The sequence below is a fragment of the Lepisma saccharinum genome, chromosome 26 (genome assembly GCF_977018435.1).
Source record: "Lepisma saccharinum chromosome 26, izLepSacc3.1, whole genome shotgun sequence".
NCBI classification, from domain to species: domain Eukaryota; kingdom Metazoa; phylum Arthropoda; class Insecta; order Zygentoma; family Lepismatidae; genus Lepisma; species Lepisma saccharinum.
In genome coordinates, this window is record NC_139254.1 from 2078567 (window position 1) to 2105957 (window position 27391).

Here is a 27391-nt window from a genome sequence, read left to right on the forward strand (position 1 = left end):
ATTATTATTATTATTATTACAGAATTAGTATTACATTAATGGGTAAAAAAACGGTATAATAATAGCGATACAACATCACGTGTTCATTATCTAGCTTTCGCACTAACATGTGTACAAAAACAACTGTCCTGGCATATAGCGTCAAGAAGATAACGAATTGAATATTTATTGAATAACAAAAAAATAATGTTAGATCCAGTTGTCGAAAAGCGAAATTCCGGATTAATATTACGTACATTAGTGTGCATAAATCTTCTTTGGTACTGTCATTCAAGTTTGCGGGAACATAAATAACACTCCATTATACAACAAATGCTAAACAAGTATATTTTCATTATTAAATTCATAATTAACTTCCTATTTCTTTCGGGGAGGGTCCGCATAGGTTTATCTATGATCATTTCTCCATATTGAGTGATGGACGATGCTATTGTTGATACATATGTCTGAGCAGTTGCAATGAGGTCCAGTTAATTGTCAAACTGGAAGTAAAATCCGACATTTTCTAAACAGTCTTCCACACAGTCGTGTTTCACTTGTCAAAGATCAAGGTCAAAGATCAACATTTGTATAATCTGAACACAAACTGCCAAGATCCTATCACCAGCTCACTGTAGTATATTGTTAGAAAATACAAAGTTTAAATTCCAAAACGCAACAGCTAAATTATCGTGCTATGTTTCAACAATTACCTTGATCCTGTTCAGCGAAATTTACACATTGTGTTCTTGTACACTCCTGTTCAGATCGAGTGACACATATTTCAACTATCTAACCTTATAAAGTGTACCACTTTATGTGAACAGGAGTGTATAAAGAAATATGAATTGTTATACACATCATAACATGAGAAACATTTTCACATAAATACACATGTGTGAAATTACCATCTATACATGTGCCTTCACATCCAAAATGAGGAGTGTTGTTTTAGAGGACATTTGAGGCTCATAATGCAATTTGTTTTACTTCTGATCAGTTTTATATGTGTTTGAACAGAAAAACTGAACGCGCCAGCATTCTACAGGTTATTAGAAAAGGTAAAACAGATCGAGAATGTTAAATAATTGACATTTTCTAGAAAAATGTAGCAAAGGTTAAATATTTGGATAGATAGTCATCTGTTCCTTAAAGAAGTGTCATCTACAGGAAGAATATGGAACTATAGAATTGGAATAGCCTTTACAGCTAAAGTGTATCTTGCGCGTTGGTTCTGAATCAAAACTTACCGAATCAAAGTGGTGTATGGGCCCGTGGGGCCTGAGCCCACCGAATAATTTGTATTTAATTATATATTTGTTTTACTGATTCGTGATAGACTGCTTATTGAAATCACTGAATAACAGATTTTAAAGAAATAAGTAACGATGCATTCTTGGTGTGCATTTATATCTTATGATACATGGAGGATTTATGAGATTTTTTGGTGAACTTATAACTCAAGCGTTCGAGCGTACCCACATTTTTCAAAAGTTGGCGCCCCTGGTTATATTATAACCTATTATACATATCCGGTTTGTGAAATACGTTTTGTTCGGAGCTATGCAATTCATGAATGAATTTGGCAAAAATATTTTTGAAGGGGGCGATAGTAAATTAATAATATCATGGGTAATAAAGGGTGTGTGGTTGTCACCAATGTATAGTCTTTAAACACCAGGACAAAAACATGAAAACTTGATCAATACCATTTCCGTCGGGGTGTAAGACAACCAAATCTCACCCTCCCACATAGTACATCCTGGATTGCATTTTGCAGATTACCGAGGCTCCAGCGTGTGGATTCACGGCCAGCATAATCCTCTGTAGAAGTCGTATTGTGCCGTACATGTAGGTTTGTGATTTCATTTTCATCCATTTCATGTTGTCACCATTCATGCGCGTCTTCGCGATTAACCAAAATTGGCAGAAAAACGAACGACGATAAAACAAATCAATCAATCAACGATTTCCGTCGCCAGGATGAATTCCAAAAACTAGACTAATGTTACAGCGCCTTGTAATGTGTAATATATTACTCCAAATAAGAAAAGCGCGGTTGCAATTATTAATTATTAACTATGAACTGAGTTTCCTAATAGTAAAAAGACTGAACAATGACATTATAAGGCCGAAAAGTGACTGGCGCTGTGAACAGGTTTGAACTTAATAACTTTTACTTGTAACGGCTCGAATTAATAACGCGTGAAAACGATATAGGTTCACAAGTCATGTAATTTCCGCCAAGACCTCCATAAAAATGTAAACACCGCAACAACTTCCCATCCGCGCGCAATAGCTGCAACAATAACATTGATAGTTTCCTGCTGGGAAATGTTTATGCAAGAAACCTCGTTACAACGAGCATGTCATTGAACGCAAAACAGCAACCCATTCACTTGTTGTCAAGAATGAAACCTCTCTCTCACTTATGAACGTAGATTACACCGATAATTTTTCCTGCTTTCGTTGTACGGTGACAAATACTCGCCCTCCTGTCACGAAAAATGGTACGGTCCTCCATTATTGTTTTGGGAATCATATGTACCACTCTAGTCAAGAAAGACGCTGTATTTTAGCATGTGGTTATATTATAGGGACAGTATTGTCAGATATAGGCACTTAGGAGTTAAAAACGGCGGTAATGTTTCAAGAAGATGCTATTACCTCAACGCTTGTGCAGGCAAGGACAAATTTTTATCATGCATTTATCGGTGGTGTGAGAGCCGCAAATAAATTTCGCGAGGTATTAATTTCGCGTTTAGTGTTTAAACGTGCGGCGTAGCCTCGGAATTAATATGTACGGAATGCAGTAATAGTTCAGTGGATGTTAGTAACAAGAATGGTACAGGAGTTGTAGAAAAACGGGGGAAATAGCTGCGAAAAACAAACTTAAACTTACCTTCCAAACACACGACTTGGCAGCCATCTTGCTGCAGACGCTTGGTAAGAACATGAAGTGTATCACTCTGCGGGATGTTTTGTTCGGTGTCGTCGTAAAGAACGAACAAGTTCTCTTTGTAAGAACTCATTATCTTGTCCTTCAGTTCTCTGCACCTGATGGTGGACGGCAGGTCAATCTTTCCGGCCGCCAAGCGCCTAAGCATAATACTGGGGATGCTAAAATTCACGGCATGTCTGATGTGCGATTCCACAAACTCGTTGGAACTTCTGCAGTCTAGGATAACAAGCCTCGTAGCGTCGGAACGCAGCTCTTGCAAGAGCCAGTCGGCATTCATGAACAATTCCCCTTCCGTGGCCATCCGGTCAACATCTTCGGTTATCATATCGCGTTCGAAAACAAAAACAAGTCTTCACACGCCGACCACGCTGCACGTCTTGTCTTGTCAAGTTCTCTCCGAACCGCACCGCGTCGGAAAACAGCAGTCTCTTCTCAGCTATTGCTTACCCTTCGTCATCGGCACAGCACGTCGCACACCATAACACGAGGGACCGCACAATTCACACACAAAGCAGGACAAAGCGACTCCTCGTCCACTCTAAACATTCCGTCCGTTCTCGTCCAAGGACCAACACAGCCTGACTCTGAGATTAGTCGTTCACCCTCTCTCCCCCCCGCTTCGCCGCGACATGGACGCGTCCGCAGGCTGAGTACATTCATTACAAACCCATTTTCCTGTGGGCTACAGGATCGGTCACGTGCACGCGCAGCAGCCAATTGCACGAGATCTCCCGAGTGACGTAATTCATTGACAAGAATCGGCGGAATACGAGGATATTGTACGCATAGTCAAGAACTCGTGGGCGTCGCGGTCTTTACAGCAGCTGGAAGAAAAGGAATAAATAAAGCAGTTCTCTTGACTGATTTTGCTGAATTCGTAACGAACTGCAATCGTAAGCTGCAATCATTCGCAGCTTATTGGGGGCGGAGGGGGCAATACCCCTTGACATGCCCAAAATGTCCTGTTACAGGCACTGCCCAGCTCGATTAGCACCTCAGCATGAAAGGCACGAACAATAAGGATTTTTTTTTGCTGTTCTGTTGCGTATCGCTTTTCGACCCCTCTAATCGTCGTGACGACAAGGATGCATTGATGAAATGGATAATGGAACAAAGATACATCCATATCCAGTTTTCCAACCTACATATTCTGTCCCAGTATCTGGAGCAAGCGAACGAAATCAAGTCTCAGCGCAAGTAGTGACGCGAGACGGCTCCACTAATGAACATGTAAGAGGGAACGTGATTGCGTGGAGGGGGAAGCGACTGCAGTTATCCCCCTTCTGCCTCTATACGTGGCCTTGCTCCAGACAAAGCCGGGAGACAGAGTATAGGGCCCCTGGCTTCATTGTAGTAATACATGCATGTAAAACGAATTTTTGTGGCCAGGAAACACATACAATGAAGATTGATTTATTGATTGCTTTTATTTTAATTCAATTTTCTACCACTTTTGGTTAATCGTGAAGGATGGTGATGAGACAAATTTGATGAGAGGTGGACACAGGACACAACACATACCCCACAGAGCCAACCTCCGTGGCTGAGTGGTAAGCACAGCATGATACAACGGCAGAGGTCACAGATTTGAATCCAGTCTAGGGCATTGGTATTCTTTCATCAATTTCTTATCATTTATACTCATCTTCGCGATTAGCCAACAGTGGCAGAAAAGCGACGCTGAATAACAAGAATCAAACATGCCTCACAGAGGATTACACAGGCCAGAGCCTCGTTAGTCTGCAAGAAAGCAGGGTGTACTGCGTGGAAGAGGGAAACTATAAATAATAATAATTTTTATTTTTATCTGATTACACGTATGTATGCCTGCTCAATTCATGAACAGAACTTTTCGCTTTATTTATTATCTCAAAAATCTGTTATTTTGATATTTCTATGCGCATATTTTTACACTGAACAAGTGTTCATAACTTTAGACATGCTATAAATAAAAACAAGCTTTAGACTTATCTCTGTGAAAGAAATAAACCTTTGGTTTGTATATGTATTGCACACCAAATATGAAATATGTACTGATTAACATCATGCAACTCTTTGAACATATTTATTTATTTATTTATTTATTAACCAGTCGCCTATAACAGAGCGAATGCTCCAATTACAATAGGCATTACCTTTTGCTATATACAATATAATTTACATAAATATATAAATATATAAAACATATACATCAGTGGCGTATACTGAGTCCAAGATCTGAGCTATCTCACTATGTCACGTGATCCTAGGCTATGAATAGAAATATATTTACCAACTCATAAGAAATCAGGTTGCCAATCCACAAGAAATCAGGTTGCCAACCCACAAGAAATCAGGTTGCCAACTCATAAGAAATCAGGTTGCCAATCCACAAGAAATCAGGTTGCCAACCCACAAGAAATCAGGTTGCCAACTCATAAGAAATCAGGTTGCCAATCCACAAGAAATCAGGTTGCCAACTCATAGGAAATCAGGTTGTCAATCCACAAGAAATCAGGTTGCCAACCCATAAGAAATCAGGTTGCCAACTCGTAGGAAATCATGTTGCCAACCCACAAGAAGTCAGGTTGCCAACTCATAGGAAATCAGGTTGCCAACTCATAAGAAATCAGGTTGCCAACTCGTAGGAAATCAGGTTGCCAACTCGTAGGAAATCAGGTTGCCAACCCACAAGAAATCAGGTTGCCAACTCATAAGAAATCAGGTTGCCAATCCACAAGAAATCAGGTTGCCAACCCATAAGAAATCAGGTTGCCAACTCGTAGGAAATCAGGTTGCCAACCCATAAGAAATAAGATTGCCAACTCATAGGAAATCAGGTTGCCAACTCCAGAATGAGCATCATCATTTCGCTGATATGAATAATAACATTTACAATTTCTGATTGATTTTTCTCCTTCATTTTATTCTCTAGACTTCAGGCTTCGCAGATATCCTAGCTAGCCTAGAATATACGCTCCTGATATACATTATACACTCTTCACTCTCATAGACTAGAACGAGGAGTTTCATTGGTTACTAACAAATTATCGTAAAAACAATTACTTTTCGTTCCCTTCAGTAACTTTCATTTCTCGAACGACAATGTTGTTAATGCGTCTTCCATTATATTTTCAGAAATATTTTATTTTCCCACTAACAAAATCTTTGTTTAGTAAACTTGAATTCAACGCAATGATATTAGGCCTATTAGATGCTTTTCTGACAAAACTACAACTTGGAGTTATTTCGTACCTCCAAAGCATCCAAAGACCTGTCTCCCATGCTTTTTCATGTTTATTTATTTAATATTTATTTTACCAAAGTTTCAGATACAGTACTGATTGGCTATTTTATACTGAAACAGTAACAGCAGGAAAACAACAATAATAACAACAAAGCAATAGCATTAAAAATGGCACGGAAAAAAATTACACATAGCCTACATTGTTAGCAATTTTCTGAAACTGTTCTCTGGTAAGAATAGAGGACTAAAAGTGGTAAACGTTGTAAGTGCCAAAACCGAAAGTGTTGGGAAATCGCATCGTCTCGCACATCAGCCCGTAAGAACGTGCACACTAGTGACCTCTTTACACGCCCTTTGAACTACTTAAAGGGCTACCAGCCACATTTCACGTTTACTACATTAGAAAGCATGTCACAGTTTAACGTGGAAAACGGTGTTTGAATTATTGTGGCACTTACAGCGTTTATCAATTTTAGTCTTCAAGATATCAACATTTGGGTATTTTTATGTTCTTATTTTGCTATCCTCAACTTTCCGGTGTTATTGATAAATCGATAATTTGACTTCAAAATCTTTGCTTTGTATTTTCAACAGTGAAAAAGTTAGGTTCAAAACTGAATGAGTCGCACATTTTGTGTGTGTCGGCACTTACGGCCATTTTGCACCAATCACTGTATACGGGGAAATTCCTATCTAAAAATCATTACCTGAGAGTTAAAAAAAAGACTTAAAAAGCCCATTGAGGAAAGTTAAAAGTTCAAGGTTGTAAGGGGACCCGCACAACTCGTACACAACATTGTGAAAAGGTGAGACACTTAAAATATCTCCTTAGAACCATTGCAAAAGGCCCCATAGGCGTGCGCACGGGGGGGTCAAGAGGGGGCAGTGGCCCCCCTAATCATGGATATTCGCAGATTTTTTTTCCACGGAGGGACAAGAAAGGAATTTGTCAGGCGTATTTCAACGATAACAATGTTGCCCCTGGAAAAAAGCACTACCTGAATTTGAAATTATCAACTTCCTGCATCTCCATTATAATAATTAGCGTAAGTACGACTGAAATCAAATTATACGTGTCAAATATATACTATTAGGTTGATATTTGTTTTTATGGGCGTGTGTGTGGCCTTCCTTGCCCCCCTGCCTTTCCAGACGTCATGCCTCCAAAGTATTATAGTTTCGCCTATAAATTTAGTGTTGAGGAATATTATCGTCGTTATGAAACGATATTATACTCTTAAAGAAAATTGAGTAATTTGAAACTTCAAGGCAACTGCGTGGGGAGGGAGTACATTATTTCCTATGTAATTGAACTATATACAGGGTTATTCAAAAAGAATGGTACAAAAGTAAAGTTAATTTATTTTTAAGTGAAAAGAGATACAAAAGCAATTCTGGTGGGAAAGAAGAAAGGAAGGTTGTAAATTTACCTGGGCAATTACAAATGTTGGATATGAGCACCCTGGGTAACACGGCAGATTTCAAAACGATAATCCATTTCTTGCCAGACGCGTTCCAACATATCCTCGGTTATCAGCTCCACTGCATGAGAGATGCGCTGCTTTAAATTATCCAGGTCCTCTGGTAATGGAGGAACGTAAACAGTGTCTTTCACAAACCCCCATAAAAATAAGTTGCATGGACTAAGATCTGGGGATCGTGGAGGCCAGGTCAACATTGCCAAATCTTGATTCCCGGTACGGCCAATCCAACGAACTGGTCTGGTGGCATTGAGGTACGCACGAACAAGGTTGTGGAAGTGGGGAGGAGCACCATCCTGTTGAAAGCTGGAATTCGGAATATCTTCCTCCAGTTGTGGCATGAGCCATTCCGTTAACATGTCCAGGTAGGTCTGGCCAGTAACAGTGGCTTCGGCAAAAAAAGGAAGTCCATACACTTTCCGTCTGCTTATTTCACAAAACACATTCACTTTTGGTGAGACTCTTTCCTGCTGCACTATGGTATAAGGGTGTTCTGTACCACAGATCCTAACGTGATGGCGATTCACTTTCCCGCTAACATGAAATGTCGCTTCATCAATAAACACTAACCTGTCAGCGAATCCATCCTCTTCTTCGAACAGTCTGCATTTCAATGCAGAACGTCTGGCGTTTTGGCATATCTGCGTTTTTCAGTGTGCATGAGTTGTATGGTTTAAAGCATAGACGCTTTCTTAGAATACGCCATACAGTGGGTTGTGGCACATTAAGTTTGTGCTTCGTTTGTCGATTTTCTGGGACTCGTTTGAAAAGCAGCACGAATCCTATCCACTGTCTTCAGTGACGGCGCCAGCTTAAAATAAGTGGGGGGGGGGCTACACATTTCTTGAGTCAAATTCTCGGGGGGCTAACTAATATAGACTAAAAGCTAATTCCACATGCACATTCAATTAAAATATGCAACGAGGATTTCCAATGGAAACAACAGAATAAATTTAAAACAATTTAATGAAAAAGTCGTATACACTAAATGAATTGGTGTAAAATGCATTAATTTCCAAGTTTGCTTCAGACGGACACCTGGTGGTTTCAAAGCCTCCCCGATGGCGCAGTGGTAGCGTCGCCGTCTTGTAATCAAGGGGTCCCGGGTTCGATACCCGGTGGAGCCACATAATGGTTCGGATCCCACTTTAAACTGTAGGTCCAGTCCCGATTAGCCTTACTGTGCATAAAGTGGACTTAAAACACCAATTCAACAACCTGGTGGTTTCCCCCGACACAACAAGGACTGTCACCAGTTCAGCATTTCTTTTGCTCGTAAATTGCAATCCTGCGAGATATATATGTTCACCTTGGTGAATAGACTCAAGAATATTATCAAAATGAAAGAAGTGACAAAATATGACGAAACAATACACCGAATATTGCGAAAAATGACGAGAAAATGCCTAATAACGGGGAAAATGACCTAAAACCTGAAAACTGGCAAAAAATGCAAGATGACATTTCATCAACTTCCGCTCCCTACGTATTATTCACATAAACAGTAAACAAAATACACCATAGAAAGTACATTAGTAGTTGTATTTGTGGTGGGATAAACTCAAGAAAGTATGAACCCCCCCTCAAGCAGATTTGCTATACTTAAAACTATCTTAACATGAGCATATGAGCTTTTTGCTCAAGTGTGAAACCCCCGTATAATCCAAGATTTTTATGAAAAAGCCCTCATGGATTCCATGAGAAAGTATGACCCCCTCAGATTGATGAGGCTACACTTATAAAAGCTACTTCTGTGAGATTGTTATCCATAAATTTGTTAAAAATATGCCCCTCTTGTGGCCATACTTAAAACTAGGCTATCCATACACATACACATGCATACACCTACATACATATATACATATACACACACACACACACACACACACACACACACACACACACACACACACACACACACACATACATATTTACTTCTGGTTTAAGTTCAATTGGGCACCAGCTTCAATTTGTTTATCTAATATTGAAACAATGTAATTCTTCTAGAATTGCTCCGTGACTCTCTCATTTCTTACGTCATAAACATATGATTTTTCACCTATGAGAATGACACTGCATATGGTGTCATCGGGTAAAGCCTCGTGAAATTCACAGATAATTTTAATGTTTGTTCTGTCATTCACCACAACTTGTTTTCTTTTTGAAGCATTGATGACAAACATGGGTCTCCGTGTTTTGAATTCATCTGGTGTGTAATACATATCCGTATTGCCTGTAGTGACCCTTTTGAAAGCCGAAAATGCCTCATATAATTTAAGAAAATCATCCTTGGACATGTCTAAATTGTAATTTTCTCTAGGAAATACCTCATTTCTGCCATTTTTAAGATATATGTTCTTGATGTTGCAGCTATCAAATCTACTCGAATTTTTTTCCTGATTATTGTGTCTCCCAGTCTGAAACAGTACCACCACAAAATCAGGCATGTCAAATTGTATGCTGGAGAATGAATTTGTGGCATCAAATTCATAATATGTGCCAGATGCGGGCTTCTGTACGCATTGATATGTGTAAAATTGCAGAGGAATCTGTGGATTTTTTATTATATCAGCTTTGTATTTAAGAGCGTAACTGGCCTCATATTCAACAACTGGGATTCTTAGCTCCATAGTCTGAATAATGCATTTGCCTGCATCTGGTAAGGTATTAGGCAAAGCTTCCCCTGTAGAATTTAATGTACTGTACCTCATCAAAGCATTGCTATCATTTGCAGCTCTTCTAAATGTGATTCTTAAACCACCCTTCCACATAATTTCTTTGTAATCCGAGAAGAATCCTGGCAACAGGCGCATGGGAAACAGCACTGTGTGATTTTTATATAATATTTTATCACCAGCTTCAAATCCACCGATTTTGTAGTATGAAGCTTCGGTTTTGGATAATTTTAGAGTGGCCAAAGCCGTGGAGGTAATGCCGGGATAATCCACTCTGTTTATAACAACGCCATGCTTTCTGATCTCAATTTCAGAGAACAGATGGGGTACAAAATTGTCTACCAATCTTATATTTGAATTTGCCGGGTAATCTGTTCCATCGAGCTTTACAACATCAAATTTGATGTATAGATCTGCTCTGTGGGGGTGTATAAAGCCATCCCCTACATCAAGATCAACCTCGATTTCTGTGTTGGGTTGATTTAAATTTGCAAATGTCCTCCTGTTTGGGGGGAATGATTGCAGCTCATAACTCTCAATATTTTCCATTGTATGTATTTTTATTTAAATGTTAATCTCTATGATAGCAGTTGTTGTGGCTCCAGCAAAATCAACTAATTCTTCTTTTTCATTAGTGACCATCAATTCAATATAATCTATTCTATTATGGCACACAGGAAAATATAATGTTGGGGATGGATTGTAGATGATGGGCTCCATGAATTCGGAATTAGGTTTGAATGTTGCAATGATGCCAGTTTGTTTGTGAGTGCCTATGCCATTTGATTTGGTGATCATACCCTCAGCCACATTACAGTGAATATTCAGAGTCTCTATGGCCAAGAATTTAGGTATATTCATAGCAGTGTGTTTGATGGCCGCTTCAAGTTTTGTGTTGTTCTCAAAGCCTAACAGCTCTCCTATAGTACCCAGATGGACTGTCTCCGTAGCAGATACAATCTCTACTCTGTGAGTGACAGAATTTTGACTTAACACTACACCTCTGGGTAATTGAGCATTTAGAGTGGACAGATTATATTGCCCTGGAGTGATGACAATTTTTTGATCCCCTACTGCAATTGTATTGTTGTGGTGCGTAATATTAGGGATCAGGTACATGCCGTAAAATGCTCTGAGAGCTATTGTTTTGGGATACACTATGTCATCATGCAATTTGAGTTTCAATATTGAATTTTGGCTGGTGAGATGGAATACCCCCATGATGTTTCAGATACCACAAGGCTTTTTGAAAATTTTCAATTGATGGTTTATTTATTTGAGACATGTATCTGAGAACAGATAAACACAAATGTCCGCAATTAACATCTTTGAAGTTTTGAACACGGGCATTATTGTAATAAAGATTAGGTGATTTTAAATATTTTATTAAATTTTCAGGTGGAACACCTCCAAATGAATCAAACACAAATGCCTCATCTTTTAAATATTTAAGATAACAGATCCAGTGAGTGCCCTGATTTTTGTACTTATCCAAATTAACAATGCCACACTCTTTGTTGAGTGGTTGTTCCGGCAAAGAATCAGACATGTACACACCTCTAAAATGTTTGATGCCCAATGGCTTGATTAAAGCTTCAATATCTTGGTTTGTAAGCGGCTCTTGTTTTTTTTAAACTTATTCATGGCTCTCTTAAGACCTTTGCCTTTTTTCTCCATGGCCAGGTTATGGCGCTTCTGCTCATCTAATTCTGCCCTATTCTTCTTGGCATCTATTACCGTTTTTGCTATGGCGGCTGATCCCCCGGCCAAGCTCCCAACAGCCCCGAGAGCAGCTAAGATGGCAGGGATAGTAAATATGAATCCCCCCACATGTGATTTTTTTCTGGATTGTTGTAATTTTTTTAATTGGGGGGTACTAAGCAACAATTTCATACCATGCCCTTTTGCAATACAAGAGCTTTTTTTCTTCCGCTGCTTTTTGGTCAAGAGACTGTCAATAGTTTTAAGAGATTTGAGACCTGCATAAGGTATTTGATACATAACACCCTTGGCCTTCATTGTAGGTTTATTATATACATATTCACAGCCCCCACCCCAGTTTTTGTTTGGTGCTCATAGCTATGGTGGTTCCCAATGCCGCTATTTTTTCACTCAAAGAAGCATCTTTGCTTACAAATCTACCAAATGCAGCCTCTTCTAATTTCTTGTCTGCAACATGTCTCTTGTCAAGATCAGTATGTGTGTTGTATGCTATGTCATGGTCTCTACAAGCAGCATCTAGGGGATTAACACCAGGATCCCCTCTGTTTAATCTATGATCCAATTTTGTGCCTGGACCACAATACTGATAGCCTGGAATATGTAGTTCAAATGGCAGCTTGTTTATAATGTCATTAACCAACCCCCGACCCTCAGAGACATTCCAAAATTTGGGGGGTAGAGTATTAATAATTTTTATAAGATATCCAATCCCCTTAGTGTCATTCACTATAAAATTAGACAATTTTGTGCTTATCATGTCCATAATTCCAACCTTTTCATTGTAAAAATTGTGGTTCCCTGCATTTTCCTCCCCAGCTATCACCAATAACCTATCTACAAGTTTCCTGACATCATCAACCCACACAAATTCTTTAGGCAGGGTGTTGTATTGTTTGATTCCACTGCCAGTCTTGATCTGTGACCATATGGGCTTGATTAAATTGTTGTATTTTGCCCCACTGCTCGACTTGACTCTTTTTTGTGTGGGATCATTGTTCTGGTACAGAGCATCTGATTTTATTAATATTTCTTTGTAATGTTCATAATCTTGATCTGTATAGCTGCCAGGTCTCTTCCTAGTCATCAGTTCCCACAACCCAGGTGTTCCGGGGTACTTAACAAAAGCACCTTTTTCTCCGAGACGAGATTCTGAATAAACAATTATATCATCTCCCATAAAAGTTACTCTGAAATTGCCGATTCTATGTATGATGCTCCCATCAAGCTCTGTGTCAGCATATAAGCCAAACACCTCATCTTTGTTGTCTTTAGATGTGGTTAAATATTTTTGTGCAAGAAGACCTAATTCAATAGGATCCAGAGTAGCTTCAATTCTTCGAGGAGCAACAGGACTAGGTGTATGAATGCTGGAAAGTGGGGTAAATGGATAATCTAATATGTTCCTTGCAGCTACAGGTACAAGCTCTGTGATCAAATCTTGATTTTGCTCTGTAACAGTTTTGATATTCTTACCTAAATTATTAATAGCATCAATTACAGGCTGTTCTGTTTGTTTGTGTTTTTCATAAATTCCTCGGTTCTCTGATTTCCATCCCTTAAATCTTTTTACAAGATAATCTCTTAACTTAAGATCATCAATGACTGGTCGTTTCATGGTTATTTATATATGTTTCAACGTCTAGAAAATCGTTAATTTTATTTCTGTATTTGCCACTATTAGGTGTTCTTGTCATATCAATTGTGACAAACCCATAACTGTCCTGATTCCAGCACTTGCTGCAAAACTTGGAAAAATCATTGTAGCTCAAGTCCCCACCTACATATTCATCGTGTATGTGTTTGAGGTTGGTATGATCTTGATGAAACACACATATAAAATTGCTGTTGTCTCGGATCAGCTGCTTCGGAATTTTAGAAAAAGTCTGTGCCAGGTAGAAGCAGTCAATGTTTTTGTGCCGGCCCTGTGTAAAGAAATTTCTAACCTTGTTTTGATTATCCAGTATAATGTCATCAAACACAACAACAGAATTATCGAGACATTCATGAAGTGGCTTAACATCTGGTTCAAAAGTGGCAATATCCAATCCATCATATAGCTTCATTAGCTGCTGATATTTTAATTGTTCCAAGCTCTTAGAGAAGATATACAAGTGCCTGTTTTTCCAGTCTAACCAGTTGGGTGCCAATAAAAAATTATCAATCATTAGTGTAGTTTTACCACAAGCAGATGGCCCAACAATAAGACATCTAATATTATCAGGCAGCAAGTTGCCATTTCTCTTATTCTGCTGTTCAGGTTCTGGCAGCCTTTTTATAACATCCCAGGTGCTCATATTATCACTTTGTCTGCATCGATCCAGCTGTTTTCCGGATGACCCAGCCATTTGACAAATAACTTGTTGCCTTTTCTGCGGATGATTTGTTCTATGAGATATGTGTCAGGCTGTTTAGTTTTGCTGAGCTCTTGTTCATAGAACCTGCCTTTGAGAATTTCTCCTCGGTGATCTTTTATTATATATGTGTTAAGGGTCCCGGGTTTAACTTGAACCACTGTAAATAATTCGGTGCTCCAGTTTCTCGTAAAGCCTCTCTTGAATAAGTGCTTATATTTGCTGATTCTTACTTGATCGCCCACCCTGTATTTGGCCCTTCTTGTTGTTGGCTGGTATCTAGGATAATAAACAGTCCTGATCAATTTTTGCTCATCAGATGAAGTTACTTCAGAGGGTTTCATGTTGATTGTGGAATGGACCGAGTTGTTATATTTATGTAGAAGTTCGGGAAGAATATTAATCCATTTATAATTACCTTGGAGGGTAAATTGTTTATACATAAGATTTTTTAAGGTTCTGTTGAATCTCTCTACAATTGAGGCCTTGAGATCACTGTAACTCGAATAATGTTTTATTGCCTGGCTTTTAATAAATTGTTGGAACACTGAATTATAAAATTCTTTGCCATTATCTGTTTGCAAATAGCGCGGTGATCTTCCTGAATGATTGATGATTGTCCTGAGGGCTTCTGTAACACATTTTCCAGTCTTGGATTTGAGTGGCACAGCCCAGGCAAATTTTGAAAATGTGTCTATCACAGTGAGTAGATACTTGTAGCTCTTGTTGATTTTGTCTAAGTTTTTCAACTGCCCACTTGCCATTTCAATCAAGTCGCTCTGCCATAAATCATCTATGCCCTTTGTGACTACTGGAAGTCTCTTATAATTATGTCGGGCTTGTCTGTGTAATTCATCAACAATAATTTGTCTAGACATAATATGAAAACAAGAATATTGCAACTATAGGGTGTTCAGCAGCTGAAACTGCAGGATTTTCTAAATATAATTTGTCCCCTATTTGTATTTTAAATTCCAAAGTGCCATCATCTTCAGTATAGGCTGTTTCTAATGTATTGGGGTCTGTAAAATCCTCCAATTCTACACTGGTGATTTTTGGTTTGTTGTCAGCATTTGTTATTGATAAGGTAGGGTAGTGGTGTGCCTGTGGCTGATGCCAATATTTGATCTTGATTGGTCTAAGTGTGCCTCCAACAAAAAATTGGTAATAAAATTGTGCAGGGGACAGCATATATATTTTGCCACCTGGTGTAAATGGTGAATCATATTCTTTGTTGGGGATGCTGTACAATTCAAGAATTACTGTATGTTTTGGATTCTCGATTATGCCAGTTATTTCTTTTTCTGCTGTGAGCAATCTGCTTGTTACAGATTCAAGGTGCTCATTGATGGTCCTAACAACATCATCATGGCCTGGCTTGATTTTTATGTCCACAACAAGTTTCTTGTATTGTTGCACAATCTCTTGAAGCTGGGTGGCAAAAACAGACAAAGCATTTGCTTGATTGGATTCCATGGTCCCTAGCTGTTGCTTGATATTAGCTACAATTTGTTGTAAATTTTCAACAACTGCCAATTTTGAATTTTGAGCAGTGAGATCATGGACCTGTCTTCTGATATCCTCAAACAGGGCATGCAGTTCATTAATATGTTGATTGGTTGGAAGAGTGGCCACTGTCTGAGTGAGTTGTTTGATCTCTGTCTGGATATTCTTGATATCTTCTGATTTCAATATGCGATTCACTGCCCTCTTAATATTTTTAAGTTCCTGTGATGTAGGAAGATTTGATACTGTATTCTGCAAAAATTCAAGTGCCAATTTTACATTGTTTAATTCAGAAGCATCAGCCACATTTTGCATAGCATTTTGGAGCAGGGCTATATCAGCCTGAGAGGGTGTGGATTGTTGTAAAATTTCAAGTTTTGTTTGGATATCATCGATCAAGTGATGAAAATGAGATAGCTCAGATTCAGTGTTGAGGTTTTCAAGCTTTGTGATCTGTTGCTGGACACTGACAAGTGAGTCTACAATTCCAGGCAATCGGGATTCTAGTACATTTGCCAAATCATTTTGCACTGCTGCTATTGTACCCTCAAGATGGGTTATGGAACTTTGAATTTTTCCAAAATCTTCATATGTTTCAAGTTGCAGCTTAATGTTGGCAACACTCCGAGTTATTGCATTCAAAGCATCAGAAGATGGCAAGTTGTTCATAAAATTTTCAAGTGTCTCAATTTTTTCTTTAACCTCGGCTATGGCATTGTTCAGAGGGTCCAGATTAGGTATCTGGAGTGACTGAATCTGTTCCTTTAGAGTGGAAATCACTAGATCAAAATCTTCTTGTGATTTTATGCTTTTCACAATTGTTTGGAGCTGTGTCTGGACATTATTTATCTGCTCTTCCAATTGCTGTTTCAATTGCTCAGAGTTGGTGGCCTGGGTCTTAAATTTGGCTTGAAGAGCTGCTACAGCTTCTTCTAAACTTTGAAAATTATCTAATGTTGCCAGATCAGTATATTTCTGAAGCAGCAATTTGAGTTCAGAATCAATTTTAAGAAGAGGGTCCATGCATTGTGATTGCAAATTTGTAATTTCTAGTTGAAGACTGGCATTGAGTGTGGTCTGTAAAGCTTGTAAATCACTTCTTAATTTCTTGACTCTGACATCAAGCATCAGAATCTCATCACTGTGATCTTCATGTCTTGTATGGCCAAATATATCATTAGGCATTTTCTTTTACTGGTTATTTATTATAGAGTATCTGATTCTTAATTCTATAAAAAAGGGTATAAGCTTGTCATAGGATCCAGGGACCTCAATATATAAGCAGTCACCAGCAGAAACAGTATAAACAGTGCCAGAAATCATGTTTGAGTGCTTAATTCTGTAAATATTTCTCCCTACTGAAATCTTGACATCACCCTCAGGGGTTGTAATAAATTGCAATTGCCCACCTACAGGTAATTGGTAATGATTTAAATTATTGTTAAATATGTATAATATTTTGCCTGTTTCATCATCATTATCTGTAAGTATGCTGTTCAGATGAATAATTAACAAGCCACTCAGTTTAGATATCATATCAGAAGAGGGTTGTGGTGTGGGCAGGTCCATAATAGCCTGTTTTTTGAACCCAAATAAGTTCATAGGCATGTTTATTTATTTCAAATCATGCTCTGTAATTGGGCATTGTTTGCCACTTTTCAAATCACAATGCCCCCAAGGTAGAGTATGTATGCAACATGATAAAATGCATCTCTTGTCATCATGTGGGTCCAGGGCCACTTTTGTTACAATATTTGAAGTCAACAAGTGATTCTCACTCTGAATTCTATTTTCTGATGTTCTGATTGAACTCTGTGATTTGAGGCAATTTTTATAATCTTCAAATACAAGCTCTTTTTCAACAGTAACTCTGCCAATGCCCTTGGCCTTTTTGACAACAGCACTACATGTTTTAAAACTATACATCTTGGCACTTAACCCAGCAAATTCCACAATAACATCACCAAGTGTCTCATCTTTTAACTTGCCAGGCACCTTTTTGTTGTGGGGTTGAATTCTTGTATGTTCACTGGTATCAAAGTATTGAAACAATTCAGGCTGTGACATATCTTGATAAACATCTTCTGTTTTAATATCAAGAATAAAACTATCCGTGTCCATGTACAATAATTTTACACGATCACCATAAAAAGGTTTCAGCACATCATAATATAATGTTAACATATGTAATTTGGACAATTCCAATATCACAGCCCCTACATAAATAGGTTTATCAAACTTAATCTTTGTTTTCATCATGTTGAAAAGTGCCATGTGCTCATCATAAATTCTTCTGTAATTGAAGTTGGGCTTTGCAACCAATTTTTTGCTCCGGCTGGGGTCAGTAATTATTTTAACATCGGTATGTTTTCTGACATTTTCAATTGTTTTGCCATACACTGAATTCACCATCAATTTAAACAAGCCCTTATCAAATTGGCTCTTTGCAGATGTTCGAAGCTCCGTGTTTGTATCAATATATGGTTTCAACCATCTTGAGTGCCTGAACCTTAAGACTTTGCCAACTTTGGTCACTTGGACACCATGTTTCATCAGGAACTGGAGGTTTTTGTAATATATGACATATCCCTGTTTCGGCTCCAGAGTCATCATGAGCTTCTTCTGTTTAGAGCCAGGTGAGCACTTAACCTCGGGAATTGGGGACAGATCAGAAAATTTGTTGTGCAAATGATCTGGAAATATCTGATCAACCTCTAAGAAGAGGCCATATTCACTGTCATCAAAATTCTGAAGATCTTCAATATTGAAATCTTCAACCCACTCAAGCTCTGCATATGGCAGTTTTTGCATCATGGCGTGACCATAGAGGTTGTTTGCATCTACATACAGTATATAATTTGATGGCCGTGCTGGATCATAATCAGGCATATATTTATTATTTGCTCTGGCATATCTCTGAGAACATTGCACCATCCCTCCTCTTATACATTTCTCCATAAACAGATACTTATTTTGATCGTGGATCAGATCCAATTGCTTTTTGGTATTGAAAAACATTGCAGACCATGCTAGGCCCGGGGCACTGAAAAAATACACTGGGTCCAGTCCATAATTTTGCATAGAAGATTTTCTGAATGTCTGTATTACATCGGCTGAGATGGTCACATCAAGTTTCAAATAAGCCATGTGATAATCACGAAATGTCTTGCATTTTAAACTCTTCCACATCAATTTGGCATGGTGATAATCTTCATCAGTGATTCCAGATCCTCTGATTTTGCTGTAAAATGCTTCTTGTGGTGGCAGGGAACACTCATCAAATTTAGAAAAATCTGTAACATAGTCATATGGATATACACCCTTCCGCCTAATTAATTTCAGGTCCTGATTTGGAAACGAGGCACGTGTGATTTTCAAGTCATCATCAGATAATTGAGAGGCCAGTGTAGCCAGGCTAGCAGGTAAAAATCTGTAAGAATCAAGAAATCTTATGTGAATAGGAACACCATCAACTTTAATTATTTTGCTAATAGATATATATTTCTCATCATTTTCAGCTAAAATATTTAAATTCTGCTTCTCAAACCCCTCGTACCTGATCAAATGATGAAAATCATAATTGGATGCTCCATGGCAAAATATGGGGATAAATCTTGGTCTCTTGATCTGAATATTACAGCTATTACACAGGGCCATTAAGAATTTACCATCTGTATGAGAATGGTGATGTACCTTGATATTTGTATCTGAAAATTCAGAATCACATACCGGGCATTTTTCTGCATTGTTGAAATCCTCAATCTGTTCCTCTGTTAAAGGCAACATGGGTTTTGATTTTAATAAGACATTAGATGCTATGTCACGGCACACATTTTCTATTCTATGTGCAAATTCTTTGATGGCATTTGGTCCCTTGTATGAATATTCTTTAATAACAACACCATCCCGTATAACCATAAAACAAAAGCTGGAAGGTTCATGTAGCTGGTATGGTGTACTTGAAGATTCTTCTGGATCTGGGCTACAGAATGCAATAGGTTTGAGGTTCGATTCGAAATCACAGACAATATATGCTGGGTGTTCCAACAAGGCTTCAAACTTTTTGAATTTGCAATTTTCACTTGGATTGGGCATCACCATATGAACAGGTTTATGGTTCCCACAGTATTTCAGATGCTCAATTAACTTGTTTTTAGCAATTTCTGCACTCTCTTCACAAACACCATTCACCATTTTTCTACCATCAAATACAGTTAAGCATCTTCTGCACAACTTAAATATTTTTTTATATTTGTCTAGTTGTGTTCTCACTAAAGCTTCAAGATTATGTATCAGAGTGTAATGATATGAGCCATCCCCTTCAATTAAGAGCAGATCAATCGGAATTGCAGATTCATCATCAAGTGTACTGATTCTGAGAGGTGCTATCGGGCAATTGCCAGTGGAACAAATAAATACATTAATAGATAATTGTTTGCCATTGATGTGCCTGGCCTTTTTTTCAAATTTATCAATATTCTGAACTGACATTGGATATTCTAAACCCTCCATTACATCATCAAAATCGTGCTCATGTTGTTTGTAATAATTTATTCTCTCAGGATTCCTTGAAACTGGAAACAAAGCAGCTAATATACACCACAGAAAACATTTCTGGTCGGTATTTTCTATATTAACCACGGCTCTTCTGTTTTTAATATTAGCAGGTAATGGCAGATATGTAGAACCTTTTAATGGGCTGAATTCAGAAATATTAACATATAACTTGTGTGATGAACCGCATAGGCTCCATCCGGACTCTTTTGCCGCAAATTCAGAGTGTTTGATGTTTAATTGATCTATTAGCCTGCTTATTATTTTGTCTGAATTTGAATTTGAATATACAGCTACAGTTTCTGTTAAGTGGGGCTGTGTAAATTTTGTGCCGTTTGGTTTCTTATATTGTACAAACAATTTGAGGGAGAGCTTATAAGAGCCATTTTGTGCATTAAGAATTGCCTGCAGATCAGAATTTATACTGTTCAAGAAATTCTCAATGCCACATCTTGGCTCCGATACAAACTGATAATCCCTAAGTTGGGTATTAAAACTGCTACGGATAGGTTCATGGCGTGGCTGCTTTGCTGCTCTGGCATTAACAGGTACTTCGTGCCTTCTTTTCAGTGCTTGTGAGGGCAATGTTGATGACTGTGCAGAGCAAGTATTTTTATGTATATATGTGAAGTATTGCATGTTATATTTTCTATTGCATTTGGGGCAAATTTTTGTGGGAGTTCTGCTTTTGTCTGGATTACAAATTTTTTGATGCTTGGCCCAATTGGGGCTGGATATATTCTTATTGCATTGATTACAATGTTTTTGATTTGGCATTTTTGTTGTTGTTTATTATATACAATTTCCTGGGTTTCAATTCAAAACTTTATACTGAATAAAAAATATCAGTTGGGGTTCAGCACTGCACTTTGTGTGTGTGTATGTATATATGTGTGTATACACTTAATATTTTTGGCTTTGGTATTTATATACAATTTCTTGGGTTTTAAATCTAATCTCTATGCTGGATCAGTTGGGTTCAGCACTGTGCTTTGTATGTGTGTATGTATATATGACATTACTTGGGTTATTCCGCCAAATTATATGCTTCAAGTCTCCAATCCAGCAATGGTGAAGAATCTGCACTGTACCCTGGCTTTTATAGTTTTACAGAGCCAATAGAAACACTGTAGGGGTACATTCAGAAACATGAGCTATTCTCTAACATTTTTGCCGAAGTACTTTCTTCTGAATGAACCTCCCGTTTTTCTGCTGAGCATACATGCAATCCGTACCGCAGCGCCTCCACGCTTAGGGGAGCGGAATTGTCTGGAACTAATCGATGCAATCCATACCGCAGCGCCATTGCCTCCCGGCGCGGCGGTGGACAACTCTGGAACTAATCGATCAGAATAAAACTGCCGGAGCTCGCTCTAATAAGACTCAATGCGGGCAAATAGAACTGTGCACCGTGCGGAAAGTATCGATCCCACCGCTTTGGGGCCGTCATGCACACATATTGTTCAAGTATTGATCTTATACTTTCTAGGGGCTTAATTTTATATATGAACAGATTACAACAAAGAAACTGAATGTAACAAATGCAAAATATCCCAGTTTCTATTCAATCCTTTTATCTGAATTGAAGAAACCAACAATTCACATATCCCCATACCGCCGTATGCTTGTCCTATTATTTTACTAATAGGCAATGTTCTTGAAGAGTCCTAATAGGCAATGTTCTCAAAGAGGCCTAATAGAACAAGATACGGCGGTATGAGAAAATATGTGAATTAAAGATATTTTAGTAATATACGACGTCTAAGAAAGGAATATTCAGCTCCAAAGTACTTTGTTTATTGCTTGCTACCATTTCCCTATTACTGGCAAAAGAAGTTAAAAATATTGACATAATGAAAAAAATGGACTTGTTCCCAAGTATTCACCGAGTTCAGGCATTTGCACATAGATGGGTCTGTTGTCACGGAGCAATTCTAGAAGAATTACATTGTTTCAATATTAGATAAACAAATTGAAGCTGGTGCCCAATTGAACTTAAACCAGAAGTAAATATGTATGTGTGTGTGTGTGTGTGTGTGTGTGTGTGTGTGTGTGTGTGTGTGTGTGTGTGTGTGTGTGTGTGTGTGTGTGTGTATATGTATATATGTATGTAGGTGTATGCATGTGTATGTGTATGGATAGCCTAGTTTTAAGTATGGCCACAAGAGGGGCATATTTTTAACAAATTTATGGATAACAATCTCACAGAAGTAGCTTTTATAAGTGTAGCCTCATCAATCTGAGGGGGTCATACTTTCTCATGGAATCCATGAGGGCTTTTTCATAAAAATCTTGGATTATACGGGGGTTTCACACTTGAGCAAAAAGCTCATATGCTCATGTTAAGATAGTTTTAAGTATAGCAAATCTGCTTGAGGGGGGGTTCATACTTTCTTGAGTTTATCCCACCACAAATACAACTACTTACATTCATTATCAACTCGCTGGATATACGTATAAATATTATACGCAACACTCTATGTAAAGAGTGGGATTATTTTTTTGTTCAAATAAAGAAATAACCACACCAAAAAACTACGAGAAGATGCGTCTGAATATATGAGCAGCCACAACCTTGTTTAAATTCAAAGATTCTGCAGATGCTTTCTCAAAGGACAGAATAGATGGCGCTCTCAACCTCTCATTACCACTTCGATTACGAAGGCAACACTTGATTTGCCGAAATAAGCTGTTGAGGAGGTATGTATGTAATATGTGGAATTGTGATTAATAAAATTGCCCAAAGCTGCTGATCTTCGCATCGTATTGCAATGACTACTTGATTGAATTTGAATCCATGTCGATTATATGCACAGAGGCTAATTGGGACGAGAGCTTCAGCTTCTAGTGGAATTGAATTGTTTTTTGAGGCCCACTTGATGCACAGTTAGGTTAATCGGGACTGGACCTACAGTTTAAAGTGCGATCCGAGCCACTGTGCAATGTGCCACCACCGGGTATCGAACTCGGGACCTCTTGATTACAAGGCGACGACGTTGATATTACCCCATCGGGAAAGTCCTTCTATCCGAAACACTTAATGAAATGTTAACTCCACCGGGGATGGAAACGAGGAACCCTTGATATCAAAGCAGCAATTTCATCGCTACACTATAGGGGCTGGGAGGCCAATTTTTAATCTTTCCAATGCTTAGCATTTAGGACTTTGTGTACTCTTTGATTCTTTCACGCTGTATTTCTCCCTCTCGAATATTTGCAGCGATAAGGATAGGAAGGTTTGTGTTGCTGCAGCCATAAACCTTCGGGTTTAAGAATGGTTAGTTTAGGATAGATATAACTATAAAACCAATGAGAAAACATCGCTATCACTCGTGCAATTGTCGGTACTCCGATGAGGAACTAACCAACAGAAAGGAAACTTAACGCTTCTTTATATTGTAACTTCATCCTACTTACAAAAATTCATTTGTCACATCTGTTAGACCTATTCCGAAATATAATGATACGATTTACAGAGGCTAATAATTGAACACCTTTAGCTGTATATGCCAACAACAATCAAGGAACAGCAGCCATTGAATACGTCCACCTACCAGGCAGGCGGAAGATTTCGTAGCAAGTTTGTGACTCATGATTGGTCAATTACTTACCATCGAATGATCAGTGGCACCTTGATTTTAGAACGCATCGTAATAAAGCAATTGCGACCTAACCGAACTAGAAAATGTATACTTGAATATTGTACTTGCCCCAATAGAAGTTTTATAATGGAAAATGTAAATTTTACTTAAGTTTTCGGTCGAAATTCGTCTACGGTACTACAAAAATCTAGGGGGCTACAAGGGGGCTGAGGCCTGGTTTGGGGGGCTTCAGCCCTACGTAGCGCCGTCCCTGACTGTCTCCCTCCACGTTCCTGGTCGACCGGGAATTTTTCTACTGCACAGACATCCAGTTGATTCAAACTTCTGCACCCAACGTGTAATGCAGTGTCTATGTGGTGCAGGGGCGGCGCCAGAAATTTTCGACCGGGTGGGCTGAAGCTCCATATTGATAGATTAGGGTGGGCAGTATAAATGTAAGACCATATTATAGTATATATGTGTATGTAAGACATATGTATCACCCCCTCTCTCTTACACTCCCGATTTTCCTCTTACTTCTTTTCCCTTTCCTTGTTTTCCTCTTTATTCGTTTCTAATCTATTCTCGCATCTTGTTCCATTTCCTTTCGCTTTGTCTCTGATGGACACAATTATTTCAAGGAAGTGTTTACTCATGCGCAGCCATACATTCTAATCACATTCTTTCATGCATGTTAACACAGTGAAATAAATGTGAATTAGGTTTAAGCGTGTGTTGCAAATACAAGGCACATACTTGATTTTATGTATTCGGCGACAATGATAGAAAGTGCGATGGTAGACAATCGTGAAGTCTCTCGTAATTTAAATGCATGTTCCTGAGCATATTTTCATCGTATGAGTTTTTGACTGAAAGAGTTTTCTTACTCCTGGGGGGTTACTTTTCTTAGCTTACAAGGTTTGTACGTACAACTGTAGCTTACAAGGTTTGTACAACTGAGAAATCTATCTGAATGTTTGTAGTAGCGGTGATTGGGTGCCAACATTTGAGGGGCAAGGACAATATACTTTTTCTTGGTAGCATAAAGAGGCCATAGTGCGGGGACAAAAAGCGGCAAAATGTGGCTGGGGAACTGCATCCCCCACTTCACGCTCCTCCTAATCGCCACCACTGAATGTTTGGATTAAAATGAACGTCTTATTAGGAATGGTTTAAAACACACACGGAAATCAAATTCTTTGTTCATTGTCCATGAAGTATTCCTAGGCTAATGAAAGGCTATTTTGACAGAATATCACTCACAAACAAGATCAAAAATTCTGTTCAGAATTGAAGAGATTATTAGCTAAGTTGCTATTCGTTTTCTGAACTCTCATGTTACTAATGCGGGAGAAGCAATACACGTATGGTTGGTTACATGAACATATTTTTTGAGGTAACAAAATGATTTAGGACACAAGGAATTCATCGAAGTTGATCACCGTGCCAGTAATATATCATATATTTTTCATAATGACTTGGGTTGCATGGCGTGACCATTTCGAACACACTAGAATGTCAACCTCGTCAACCTCTATCCTGTGCAGCATAGGCTACCCTGGAAACTTTATTCTTTCAGGGCAACGAGTCCCTGGTGCTTGGAACCACTGTCAAAGTAATAATTTATGAGGGTTTGTATTTTGAGTGTCAGCTTGTGTTTGTTTTCACCCCTTCCTAACTTTAATCTAATCACCATTGAACCTTATCGTCATCATTATCAAAATTAGCAGAAAAATGACTTTAACCTTTAAACAGCCAGTGGGTCATATATGACCCATGGTGCCGGTTACAACATTCACGTGCTTTTAGGACCTTCATACTTGTATGTGAGGTTGTAAACGCTGACAGATGTTGAGACAAGAGTTTGAAATGTCATATGGAAGAAAACCCATCCCTCCCCCTTTCTCTAATATGCAAATTAGCTATTTTTAGCCAAAATGCAAATTGTACGAATTGCGTCATATTTCAGCTTGTATGAGAACTAGAACTTGAAAGAAGTTTCCCTTTGTTGCAAAAGGTCTACTCTTTGAAAACAATGCAAAAGTTCGCGCCCTTTTTCCAAAATAAGGAGAGAAAAGGGGGCGAACGCGATTTTTTCATTCAAATTTGGTGACTTGGCCCCTCCCAACCCCGTTTTTCTCACTTGGGTTTTCTAAATTGTACGCGGTCGCGTGCTCCGATGTTTTTGTTTTCAAACAAAATTTATCCGAAGTAGATTGCTCAAATAGTCTCAGAGATATAACGTTTTTCTGAAATAAGTGTAAAAATTTAAAAATCGAGCGCAAAGGCCGCGGCGAGAGAGGGGTTACTTTCGAAAACCGGCTCGACTGTTTAAAGGTTAAATATAACAAATCAACCACAACTTACTCTTCCAAAAATGGAGTTGCATTAGTTCATACCTCTTAGAAAGTTGAGATGGTACTTTCAATTGCACAGCGTTTCATTAGTGGATCAAGTCAAGGCAGCTAATTCCGTGAACAATGATGTTGTTTTCCGAAAGTCTCAAATATTTGTCTCAGGCAATCACCCTCCTAAAATGGACACATCTTCTGTGGAGATAAAATGCCACGTTTGGTGCGAGTTCTTTCTGTATATTTTCCCCCCAAGGCATAACTCTGTCGCATTATAATGAAGACGTCCTGTGTTCGACTCCCCCTCCTGTGGTGGAAGCACAATGCACACTGGTTCCACGTTAAACTGTAGGTTTAGTCCCGATTAGCCTATCTGAGCATAAAAGTGGATTTAAAAACAAACTAACAAAATCGTCTTTTGGACACTTCGTGACATAACTTTGTTTTCTTTACTTCAGCTGCATCTGCAGATTCTGTCGACATTTTCGGCTGATTCATATGGCAAAATTTATGTATGGGACGAGGATTTCTAAATAGGATAAGCCACTCATTAGCAATTGAATAATTCTGTAGCTTTTTCCATACATAACTGGTTTATTAAAATTTATTCACTGCAGTATTGTAGTGATTATTGTGATTCCTTCTAATTAGTAGAATGAATATAAAGTTGATATTTCGCATACCATATTGATATTTGAAGATAACAAGTATATAAAAATTGTAATGAAATAAAAAAAGGGACACTTCTGGAATTTTAATGCAGAGCTAATTAAAACTATATTATACTCTCTAGCATAATTAAACCCGAAGGTTTATGGCTTCAGCAACAGAAGCCTTCCATCTGTCCCTATTCGGGGCAAGATCAATCCAATCATTTCGATCCTTGCCGATTTCTTTTAGGTCCATCTCAACGTTATCCCTCCATCCTGGTCTCTTACCATCAGGTTTCCCAACAAGAATCCTGTAAACTATTTTTTTCTCTGCCATTCGTGTCACATGGCCT

General features: G+C 38.4%; 2 protein-coding genes across 2 annotated transcripts in view; one reads left to right on the forward strand and one right to left on the reverse strand.

Moving 5' to 3' along the window:
- LOC145979783 (dual specificity protein phosphatase Mpk3-like) overlaps positions 1-3539 on the reverse strand; it is a 91703-nt gene extending 88164 nt beyond the window's left edge. Inside the window, exon 1 of the mRNA XM_083112763.1 lies at positions 2882-3539. Within this exon, the coding sequence (XP_082968889.1) occupies positions 2882-3266 (385 nt within the window). The 5' untranslated portion in view covers positions 3267-3539. The remainder of the gene's footprint in view (positions 1-2881) is intronic.
- stan (Protocadherin-like wing polarity protein stan) overlaps positions 1-27391 on the forward strand; it is a 501606-nt gene that overhangs the window by 122793 nt on the left and 351422 nt on the right. The gene's annotated exons all lie outside the window — the stretch shown is intronic.